This window comes from Panthera uncia, chromosome D1 (assembly GCF_023721935.1).
Source record: "Panthera uncia isolate 11264 chromosome D1, Puncia_PCG_1.0, whole genome shotgun sequence".
NCBI lineage: Eukaryota > Metazoa > Chordata > Mammalia > Carnivora > Felidae > Panthera > Panthera uncia.
In genome coordinates, this window is record NC_064808.1 from 8136915 (window position 1) to 8148659 (window position 11745).

General features: G+C 50.1%; 1 protein-coding gene across 1 annotated transcript; it reads left to right on the forward strand.

Annotated features, from left to right (window-relative positions):
* The first annotated feature begins 642 nt into the window (after positions 1 to 642).
* TUT1 (terminal uridylyl transferase 1, U6 snRNA-specific) lies at positions 643 to 11504 on the forward strand. The gene is made up of 9 exons (XM_049644865.1): positions 643 to 932; positions 2237 to 2427; positions 6223 to 6538; positions 6716 to 6816; positions 8212 to 8681; positions 9279 to 9388; positions 9536 to 9646; positions 9805 to 9897; positions 10313 to 11504. The coding sequence occupies exons 1-9, from the start codon at positions 851 to 853 to the stop codon at positions 11458 to 11460; spliced, it is 2622 nt and encodes an 873-aa protein (XP_049500822.1). The 5' UTR covers positions 643 to 850; the 3' UTR covers positions 11461 to 11504.
* Positions 11505 to 11745: the final 241 nt, after the last annotated feature.

Consider the following 11745-nt stretch of genomic DNA (forward strand, 5'->3'; position numbering starts at 1 on the left):
TATCGGGAGGAACTGACCACTCTACCAGTCTGGGGAAAGAAGCATTTTTTCCCTCCAATGTCTCCACTCAGCTGTCACATGGTAGGTTCCATCGCCTGCCTTGAAGGGGGCCGGTGGCTCTGGCGCCTCGTGAGTACACTTCACGCAGCCCACTATTGCGGAAGGAAAGCCTGACTCACCGGGACCGCAGCGATCTGGCTGTGGCTGAGTGGAGTCTAGAGGGTGCCCACAGGGGCAGAGCTCCCCAACCAGGGCTAGGAAGTGGTCCCTGAACGCCCATTTTAGGGAAGGACAGAGGGCAGAAGGAGAGAGTAACAGCCCTAAGGAACTTGGGAGTCCAGGGGCAGCCTTGAGTTTTGTGAAGTCGGCTCATCCTCCGCCTTTATTCGCCAGGTGAAAAAGGAGAGAGGATGATGCAGCGCCGCGGGTCTCTAACCGCCTCTTGAAAGAAGGTACAAGCAGCACACTCCCGAACTCCCAGCAAGGATAGAGCACTCAGGCTTCAAACCCCCACCGGCGCCGGTTTTTGTGGCCACTCTATGAATATTCATGAAGCCTTGGGCCAATCAACGCCTAAGTGGCTCAGAGCACACCAATCGGCTTACCGCATGCAGATAAGTATCAAAGATGGGCGGCTTTTCCAGAAGCGGGTGAAGACTTAAAGGCGGGTGGAAACGGAACCCGGAGCCTTAGGGACTCAGTTGCCGGAGGAGTGTGCCTGCGCGATTGGCCTTGCTACGTCATTTCCTATTGGACTGGCGGAAGTTGCTTCCAAGCGCGCTGCGATTTGTAGGCGTGAGTTCCGGTGGTGGCAGAAGTGGTTGTGTGTTGTCCGTACTGGAGAGTCGCGATGGCGGCAGTGTATTCGGATGTCCAATCGCTGCCTCGTGGGGGTTTCCGCTGCTGCCTCTGCCACGTTACTACAGCCAACCGTAAGCGGTGGCTTGTGAGGGGGTGGTCGTGAGTTTTCGTCTTCGGGTCCTAGTTTTTGTCAAGTCGGTTGGTAGGGTCACTCACCTCGGTTTTCACTCCGCCTGTACGAAGGGATTGGAGAGTGGGGAAAGCCCCACCACTTTGCCCCCTCATCCCTAGTATCCGAAATCTCTACAACTAAAGTGTCATGATCTTATTCCCTCTATCACCGTCATCTGTTGGACGCCCCCTTTGTGCCTGTTACTCGGCTGGGCTCTCGGGTGGGGTGAGGGGATTTAGAGGTGAAGGAGCTCACCATCTAGAGATGCAGACAATTCCAGAGCTCTAGAGATACGTTTAGACAGCTGTAGGATCACTGAGAAAGTAGCACTTAACTCAGGGTAGCCCTACGGAGGAGCTAGGCAAAGGCAGAGATGGGTGAGGTAGCAGGGTAGCAGGGCATGCGTGATGAGAAAGTGGATTTGGCAGAATCGACAGGACTCTTGTATGACAGCGCAGGGGACTCCATGAAACCTCAAATTCCACTTTTGAAGTCTGGAATCGCGATCTTTCCTAAACTGGAATCATGATCTTCCTTAAACAGATCTTCCATTCTTTTTCTTTGTGAATGACATTACCACTCTTTGTCCCCTAGGGCAAGCCAGAAATCCAAGATAGTCTTCCCTGGCCCCACATATACATTGGTGACAATAAGCAGCTGACCCAAAATTTAATAAAATAATAATAATAATAATAATAATAATAGCAGCTAAACTTTTCCCGTGGTCCACATGTACCAGACTCTGCCAAGTACTCTTAGAGGCATAATACCTGTGTGGTACTGTTAATATCTTAATTTTGTGTGTGCACAGAGATGCACAGAGAGGTTAAGTAACTTGCCCAAGATCTCACACAGCTTGCTGGAGCTGAGAATTAAACTTGGGCAGTGTGACTTCAGATCTTGCACTTTCAATCTCTATACCATACCTAGGGATGATTCATGAGGGAATAGTCTAGGGTCCTGTTTTATTTAGTTCCTCTGTATATGACCTGGATAAGCTTCCCGTTGATTTCTTTACAATTTGCAGGTGTTGCTCTAGCACTTAGAGATGGTTTAAGAAAAAGTGGTAGCTAGCTCTCTGGGGAACCGCTTAGAATGCATTATATAGACAAATGGACAAGACAGGAAGGTGAAAAGAGCTAGGACTTTGTTTATTCAAAGATCACACTTCCTATGGCTTGGAAGGATTAGTAGGATTTAGGTATGCATTTAAGTCCACCGAAGAGTGATTTGGATGTTTTTGTTTCATGTTTATCTTTGCAGGACCCAGCCTAGATGCCCATTTGGGAGGCCGGAAGCACCGGCACCTGGTAGAACTACGAGCTGCCCGAAAGGCCCAGGGTCTTCGGAGTGTGTTTGTCAGTGGCTTTCCCCGGGATGTGGATTCTGCGCAGCTTTCTGAGTACTTCCAGGCATTCGGACCCGTGGCTAGTGTCGTCATGGACAAGGACAAGGTAGAGTGAATGGCTATTGGTGTAAAGAACGAGTCAGGTGTGCCACATACAAAAAGAAATGAGGGAGAAACCAGCAGCCCTGTTTCAGCTGGTGCCTCATCCTTGGTGGGCTTGTCCTTCGTGGATACCACAGTACTTGGGCCAGTCCAGCTTTGTGAGCTTCCCCGCCCCAGCCCCTGCTTGGGTTTTATCAGTTCACCAGAGTTAGTCACTGGGGGACTTACTGGTCATTTATTTATTCAGTCAATCTTCATTTGACTTGCCAAATATTAACTGCTGACTTTGTACTGGGCACCATGCGTAGAGCTGCATTTTCAGTCACGAATAGGATAGATCTGATCTCTGCAGGCACAGAGCTTACAGTTTTGTGAATAACGTAATTACAACGAAGCAGGTGCTTTGAGGCCACACCATTGGGAGATCTGTCCTAACCCCACAAGAGACTGGTTGATAAAACAGCTAGCAGTTTTATTAACTTCCAGTGAGAGATACTAATGTTAGCTGGCCAAAATACCCTGTTCTCTGGACAGTGCTAGACAAACAGGCTTGTTCTTTGTGGTCCTTTTTGTCTTCCAGGCAGACCTTTTGTCAGTTTCTCGTTAGTCCTTTGAAAAAAGTTCAGTATTGTACTGCTGTGTTGTGTCATCATATTATAGTTCTGAGGTTGTGCTCTCGTTATACAGGCATGGCTTTGACTGCCCATGTCTTCTCTTAGGACGGGCTGGGGTGTGTTTTCCTTAGCGATTGCGTTCAGCAATGGACCCACAGTGGCTTAAACAAAAGGGGTTTAATAATAATTCTTCTTCTTCTTCTTCTTCTTCTTCTTCTTCTTCTTTAAGTTTATTTGAGAGAGACAGTGCAAGCAGGGGAGGGGCAGAGAGAGAGGGGGATAGAGGATCCACGGCGGGCTCTGTGCCAACAGCAGACAACAGACAGCCTGATGCTGGGCTCGAACTCCTGAACTGTGAGATCGTGACCTGAGCCAAAGTCAGATGCTCAACCGACTGAGCCACCCAGGTGCATCTAATTGTTCTTTGTAACAAGAAGTCCAGACCTGGGCAGTCTAGGACTGTACTGTTTTCCTGCTCTGTCATTAATTGGCAAGTGGCTCTCACTTCTTAGTTGTGATAATGCTGCTTGCACATCTTCAGGTAAGGAAAAGGGGCAGGCTGGGGTGCCTGGGTGGCTCAGTTGGAGGTTCAACATCCGACTCTTGGTTTTGGTTCAAGTCATGATCCTAGGGTCATGGGGATTGAATTCTGCTTTGGGCTCTGAGCTGAGCATGGGGCCTGCTTAGGATTCTCTCTCTCTCTCTCTCTCTCTCTCTCTCTCTCTCTCTCTCTCAAAATGAATGAATGAATGAATGAAAGACTGAAGGACAGTTTAAAAAGGCTAGTGCCATATGAGCCTGACTTTATTCCCCTGCTTTTCTTTTATTTTTTTAATGCTTGCAAATTTACCTTGAGAGAGAGAGAGAGAGGAGAGAGAAAATCCCAAGTGGGCTCCGTGCTGACATGATCTTACAAATTGTGAGATCATGACCTGATCCGAAATCAAGAGTTGGAAGCTTAACCAACTGAGCCACCCAGGCTCCCCTCCTCTGATTTTCTTTATTTTCTAGGAAAAATTTTCCACACGCCTCTTCATTAGACTTTGTATATCTCATAGGCCTGAATTCTATCCCATGGTTACCCCTAGCTACAGGCAAGACTGGGAAATGTTTTTTTAGCTGGGCACCTTGCCCTTTTGAACAAGAATCAGGGTTCTGTTAGTAAGAAAGAAATGGAGAGGGCATCTGGGTGGCTAAGTTGTTAAGCATCTGACTTCGGCTAAGGTCATGATCTCACAGTTCCTGAGTTCGAGTCCCACATCAGGTGAGTCCTGCATTGGGTGAGCACAAGCCCTGCTTCAGGTGAACAGCAGCCCTCCTTTGGGTAGAAACTGGAGCCCCGCTTCTGGTGAGCCCTGCTTCTCTCTCGCGCTCTCTCTGCCCCTTGCTCACTTGCACCCTCTGTCTCTCAAAAAAAAAAAAAAAAAAAAAAAAAAAAAGGAGAAGGTGTATTTATTGGGTGAGCACTTGGCAGTGTCTGCCCCAGACTAATTCCTCAGAAAACTCAGTACCTTCATTTTTGTTCATATTTGCTTCAGTTGTAAAGAATGACCTTTTTCTGAGCTTAAACCTCAAGTTTCTGAGGCTCTTAATTATTACCAGAATAAGGAGTAAAGTTTTTATTGAATAATTATCATGCACCAATCATGTGCTAAGTAGTTTACAAACAATATCTCATTTAATTTCCACAACAGTTCCTTGAGGGAGATCATCACCGGGAAGTTGGAGATTTGGGGGATTAAGCCCCTTACTTGGAGGCAGTCACAAGTTACTTTTTAGTTTCTTAATTTCTAAAATGGAAATAATAATGTATACTGTGTAGGAGCCTTGTGAGACTTAGGGATAGTTCATGTGAACTGCTTGGTTTGTAATAAGCCCTCAGTATAATAAGCTCAGTAAGTGGTAGCACTAGCTTGGGGTGATGGTATTGAGAAGAGAAAAATAGCCAGGAGACAGCCTTCTGAATCTGCTAATCCTGTCCTCCCTGATGCCTTCAGTGGAGTTCTTGAGAAAAATATGTGTGCAGACAAGGCCAAGCAAAGAGACACCTAATTCCTAGCTGGGGCTTTGATCGCAAACTTGGTGTTGAACTGCAGTCTGGTGAGTAGTGTGATTCCTCAGAGTTGGAAGATTGGCCTGGGCCGGTCCAAGTGGCTGCGTTTCTTCCTTGTTTCACATTTTTGCTGTGTTTGGCAGAGGGCAGAAGTGAGATGAGTGATAAAATTCACACTTTTGAAGTACACAATTCAGTGGTTGCTAGTATATTTACAAGGTTCTTCACCCATCCTTCCAGAATGTTTTCATCACCCCTCGCCTCTGATTCAGGCCCGTGTGCTGGTGAGGCTGCTCCCCCTGTCCCACTGCTTCATTAATTTTAATTTGTGTATGTGGTGTGAGGTCCAATATCATTCTTTTGCATTTGGCTATCCAGTTGTCCCAGCCCCACGTCGAGAAGACTAATCTTTTCCTCATTGAATGGTGTTGACAACTTTGTGAAAAATCTGTTGATCCTATGGGGCGCCTGGGTGACTCAGTCAGTTGAACATCCAACTTCAGCTCAGGTTATGATCTCACAGCTCGTGAGTTTGAGCCCTGCGTCGGGCTCTGTGCTGACAGCTCCGAGTCTGGAGCCTGCTCTGATTCTGTGTCTCCCTCTCTCTCTGCCCCTAACCCACTCGCATTCTATCTCTGTCTCTCTCAAAAATAAATAAACATTGAAAAAAAAAATTAAAAAAATAATCAGTTGACCATAGAGGTATGGGTTTAATTTCTGGAGTGTCCGTTCCATTCCCTTCATCTTTTTTTTTTTCTTTTTGAAGTTTATTTATTTTGAGAGAGAGAGAGAGAGAGCGCGCGCGCGCGCGCAAGTGGGGAAGGGGCAGAAAGAGAGGGAGACAGAGAATCCCAAGCAGGCTCTGCACTGTCAGTGCTGAGCCCTACATGGGGCTCAAGCCCATGAAACCATGAGATCATGACCTGAGCTGAAGTCGGATGCTTAACCGACTGGGCCACGCAGGTGCCCTGAGAATTGTTTATCTGAGTATATTCCCTGTTCGGAAACATTAAGCAGATATTCCTGATTTATAGGGTGGTCCCAGTTTCAAAGAGTGTCACCCACTGTCAAATCATGCGTTTGGATTCTTGGTTCCAAAACCATGATCACTGCCCCTGTTGTGATTTGCCAGGGAGTTTTTGCTATCGTGGAGATGGGGGACATAGGGACCCGAGAAGCTGTCTTGTCACAGCCCCAGCACAGCCTGGGAGGACACCGCCTGCGGGTCCGGCCACGGGAGCAGAAAGAGTTCCAGAGCCCTGCCTCCAAATCCCCCAAAGGAGCGGCCCCTGACAGTCACCAGCTGGCCAAAGCACTAGCCGAGGCCCCCGACGTCGGGGCACAAATGGTGAAGCTCGTGGGGCTGAGGGAGTTGTCCGAGGCTGAGCGGCAGCTTCGGAGCCTCGTCGTGGCCCTGATGCAGGAGGTCTTCACAGAGTTCTTCCCTGGTGAGTCCTCTCCCTTCCCGTGTCTCCCTGTTCTTCCCTCCCTCAAGTCCACACCCCCAGTTCTCCCTCAGCTAGAGGCATTTATCCGGCTGCTCTTCCTTCTTTGTGCCCCCGTGTCCTTCCACCCCATACTCCTCTCTAATGTTGCCCCGCCTTTATTTTCTGCCCGGCACCCAGGCTGTGTGGTCCATCCTTTTGGGTCTTCCATAAACAGCTTTGATGTCCATGGCTGTGATCTTGACCTCTTCCTGGATCTGGGTGACTTGGAAGACTCCCAGGTGAGTGACCAGGGAGGTAGCTAGGAAGAGTCAGCAGCGACGGTCCTCTCTCTCTCATGTTTAGTTCCTCATCTGTGAAATGGGGATAATAGAAGCTACCTGAAAGGGTTATTGTAATTGGAGAAACGTGAATGTGGATGGGTATTAGGTAGAATGAATAGGAGTTGACATAGGATACATGGCATTTGTAACATGAAAAAATCAGATTTCAAAACAGTGTATATAATACCCTATTTGGGGAAAAAATATATAAAAGGACATACAATAAAGTAATTTTGGGGTTATGTTTTTGCTTATCTATATTTTCTAATCTCTAATGTACAGTTTCTGCGTTTGGAATAGGAAAGGTTGTTAGTATTTTTGTAAAAGATTTTGTTTTTTAGAGCAGTTTTGGGTTCACAGGAAAACTTAGCAGAAAGTACAGAGTTTTCATATACTTCCTACTTTACAAAAAGGGTTATTTTAAACTATTTTTTTTTTTTTTTTTTTTTTTTTTTTTTAAGTCTATTTGAGAGAGAGAGAGCATAGGCAGTGGAGTGGCAGAGAGAGAGTGAGGAGGAGACAGAATCCAAAGCAGGCTCCAAGCTCTGAGCTGTGAGCACAGAGCCTGACGTGGGGCTCGAACTCACAAACTGTGAGATTATGACCTGAGCCAAAGTCGGATGTTTAACGACTAAGCCACCCAGACGCCCCATAAAAATCTCTTGAGAGCAAGTTGCATACATTGAATCCCATAATAGTCCAGTGTGTATCAGGGAAGCACAAAGGCGTCCTAGTGTGTAGCGGCAGGACAGTTAGCAAGTAGGGACATGTTAACCTGGTGCAGGTGTAAAATGTTATGAGACTTTAGTCTACAGCCTGTCCTCTACCTTCATCAGTTGCCCACCAGCAGGCTAGCGTTGTTTACTCAGTCTCCTTTACCGTTCCTCTGCCTTCTTTTGTCTTTCATGACCGTGACATTTTGGTAGACTACAGACCATTTATTATGTGGCATTAAAAGTCATTTTTAATGTAATTAAATTGATTTATTTTTGAGTTTATGCATTTTGAGAAAGAGAGTGCACAAGCAGAGGAGGGCAGAGAGAGAGGGAGAGAGAGAATCCCAAGCAGGCTCTGCACTGTCAGCACCGAGCCCGATGCGGGGCTTGATCTCATGAACCATGAGATCATGACCTGAGCCGAAATCAAGAGTCGGATGCTTAACTGACTGAGCCACCCAGGTGCCCCGGGTTATTTTTAATTTTGAAAAGGGATTGTGAGGATTAAATGAGTTAATTTATATAAAACCCTTGGAGTGGGGCCTAACTCATAAGCAGTAATAGATTTTGAGGAATGTTGCCCACATGGGGAACAGCAAGAGAGGCGACTATTCATTCAACTCATTTCTATCTACAGCCAGCCCCAAAGGCTCCAGAGTCTCCATCTTTGGATTCAGCCCTTGCGTCCCCACTGGATCCTCAAGCCCTGGCCTGTACCCCAGCTTCCCCTCCAGACTCACAGCCTCCTTCTCCCCAAGACTCGGAAGCCCTGGACTTTGAAACTCCTTCCTCTTCCCTGGCACCCCAGACTCCGGACTCTGCTTTGGCCTCTGAGACCCTTGCCTCTCCCCAGTCCCTGCCTCCAGCCTCCCCACTGCAGGAGGACCGGGGAGAGGGGGACCTGGGGAAGGCCCTGGAACTAGCAGAGGCCCTGAAAGAGGGGGAGAAGACAGACGGGGTGGCCATGCTGGAGTTGGTGGGATCCATTCTTCGGGGCTGTGTCCCTGGAGTGTACCGAGTCCAAACTGTGCCCTCTGCCCGACGCCCTGTGGTCAAGTTTTGCCATCGGCCTTCAGGTCTCCACGGTGACGTCTCCCTCAGTAACCGGTACCTTTGTCGTGGGGGTGGGGTGGTTGGGGAAGGGCAGCTGAGCACTCTGGGGTGGTGGAGAGGGAACCCCTGTGCAGAAAGCTCCTGCCTTGCTGAGCATTGAGGTTATCCTTGTTGGGTTCCATCCCCTCCTTCTGCCATTTGTAACCTGTCTGGCATCCGTTTTCACGAATGTAAAGGGTGTTCCTTGAAATACTGTTTTTAGGGGATTCAGAAAAGAGTTCCAGGGTTGAATAAGTTTGGGAAATGCTAAGTTAAATGCAAATAGGTCTCCCTTTCCTCCCTCTCCTCCACTTCCTCTTTCCTTCTCTTTCTCCTTGCCCCTCTTTCTCCCTCCCTTCGTTTCTTTGCATATGAAAGGCTTTGAGCAGTCTTGTAACTACACGCTTCTGGAATATCCTATCCAGGAGGGGCATAGAGGATGTAGTGTTTCCCCAGACACATTGATGGCTTTTCCTATACCCTTTCGCATGACCAGTGTGTTAGCGGACACTTGGGAAACCCTCTTTTGGCTTTCTTCCAGCTGGCCCCTGTTCCACAAGCCGGGAATGAGAGCAGGGTTCCCCAGCACTGACACCCTGGTCTTTGTTCCAGGCTGGCCCTGCATAACTCTCGTTTCCTGAGTCTCTGCTCTGAGCTGGATGGGCGAGTACGGCCCCTCGTGTACACCCTCCGCTGCTGGGCTCAGGGTCGAGGGCTGTCAGGTGAGGATGAATCAGGACAGACTTGGGGTAAAGCTGCTGTTGGGGCAAAGGGAGGGAAGGGGAGGCAGGTACAGGAACCAGGGTTGAGAAAACCAGGGAGGGTGTCAGATGGCATCCCCAATCTAACTGGAATTATTATTTACCCAGGGAGTGGCCCCCTTCTCAGTAACTACGCCCTGACCTTGCTCGTGATCTATTTCCTTCAGACCAGGGACCCTCCTGTGTTGCCCACTGTATCCCAGCTCACCCAGAAAGCAGGTACGGCAGCCTGGCCTCCACCTTCTTTATGTTGGTAGCATCAGCTTTCCTCTTATCTCGTTTAGATGCACTAAAGTTACCCCAGGAATGAGATCTCTGCTTACCACCCCCAAATCTTCCTGCTTCCAGGCTGACCCTCACCTTTTTCACTTTCACAGGTGAGGGCGAACAGGTGGAGGTTGATGGCTGGGACTGTAGTTTCCCCAGGGATGCCTCAAGACTGGAGCCCAGCACCAATAAGGAGCCCCTCAGTGAGTTTGGGGAGCCCGGTAAAGGATTAATAAATGATGTTAGTCACAAACGTAGATGTGACATAGCTCAGTTGCTGTTTGCCAGGCACGGTTCTCACAACCACCTCGTGGGACAGCTAGTATTACTGCCATTTTACAGATGAAGAAACCATGCATTGGAGCAATGAAGTGGCCTGCTCAAGGTTACACTGCTAGCAAGGGGAGGGAGCAGCATCTGGGGAAGGATGTTGCTGGGGGCACGGGGAGAGAGGCTGGACCTCTTGTCTATGGAGACTAGAGGAGCCCGGCTTCTGACACTCTTCTGAGCTACTTGGAAGGGAAAAGAAAGTCCTTCTAAGAGAATGCCTCTAGTGCAGGCCTGTCTCGGTTCTGGCCTCTAAGTAACCCTTTCTGCCTGGTCTTCCTCCTCTTCCAGGTTCTCTGCTAGCCCAGTTCTTCTCCTGCGTCTCGTGTTGGGATCTTCGTGGCTCACTGCTGTCCCTGCGGGAGGGTCAGGCACTGCCTGTGGCAGGGGGCCTGCCCTCTAATCGCTGGGAGGGTCTGCGCCTTGGCCCCATGAATCTCCAGGACCCCTTTGACCTGAGTCACAATGTGGCAGCCAATGTGACCAGCCGGGTGGCCGGGAGGCTACAGAACTGTTCCCGAGCGGCAGCCAATTACTGCCGAAGCCTGCAGTACCAGCGCCGTTCCTCCCGGGGTCGGGACTGGGGGCTGCTCCCTCTTCTGCAGCCCAGCTCCCCCAGTGCTTTGCTGTCCGCAACGCCCATCCCCTTACCCCCTGCTCCCTTCACCCAGCTCACTGCTGCCCTGGCCCAGGTGTTCAGGGAAGCACTGGGATGCCATATGGAACAGGGAACCAAGAGACTGCGGTCAGAGGGAGGTGGGCCTGAGGAGTCTCCCCAGGGAGGGACCAGCAAAAGATTGAAACGAGATGGACAGGAAAAAAGCTGGGAGGAGGGACGGGAGGAGCAGCAGGGATGCACGGGAGACCCCAGCGAAGATGGGGTGGAGGAAATGGTTATAGAGGTTGGAGAGACGGTGCAGGACTGGGCCGTGCATAGCCCTGGGCGGCCAGGGGAGCCACCCCACGTGACCGGGCAGCATCTAGCCCCTGGAGAAGAGGGGCGGTCAGGCCATGCGGCACTGGCAGAGCAGGGGCCCAAAGGACCTGAGGCAGCAGGAGAAGGGGCTCGGGGTGAGGCAGGGAAGGGGATGTCCCTCTCCTTAGTGAGCTGGCGCTGTGCCTTGTGGCACCGAGTGTGGCAGGGGCGGCGGCGTGCCCGGCGACGCTTGCAGCAGCAAACCAAGGACAGAGACCGAGGCGGTGCCGGCGCTGCAGAGTGGCTGGCAACGGAGGCTCAGGTAACCCGGGAGCTGAGAGGACCCGGCAGTGCTGCACAGAAGCCGGCGGCTGAGCCGCTCCTGACCTTCGTGGCGTCGGCCTCCCAGGCCGGCCAGACTCTCACTGTGACCCCACTGCAGGATTCTCAAGGCCTGTTCCCTGACCTCCATCATTTCTTACAGGTTTTCCTCCCTCAAGCACTTCGAAACCTCCTCAAGTGAAGACCGGGACCCTAAGGGGCAATAAAGCTGCTAGTTAATAAGCACTACAGTGTCCTCTAATTTCCACCCAGTACTTCCCCTCCCCAGACCTTACCGCCTCTTCTCAGAGGTGCCTTTGGCCACCCCAAAACGTGTGTCAGCCTGTTCCATCATACCATTTGTCACAACTTGCGAGTGCCCGTGATGATGGTGTGTTCCTGCACCTGGGGCCCACTCAGCTGGAGTGCTGGCTGGGGGGCTGGGGCAGTAGCTGTGAGAAGAACCGAGTTTGGCTCCACGTTTACC

Bases quoted from the DNA above. Each gene is read 5' to 3' on its own strand.
- TUT1 (XM_049644865.1), top strand. From the start codon at position 851: ATGGCGGCAGTGTATTCGGATGTCCAATCGCTGCCTCGTGGGGGTTTC. The intron at 933-2,236 runs GTAAGCGGTGGC...TTATCTTTGCAG, and splicing joins CCACGTTACTACAGCCAACC to GACCCAGCCTAGATGCCCAT. The intron at 8,682-9,278 runs GTACCTTTGTCG...TCTTTGTTCCAG, and splicing joins GACGTCTCCCTCAGTAACCG to GCTGGCCCTGCATAACTCTC.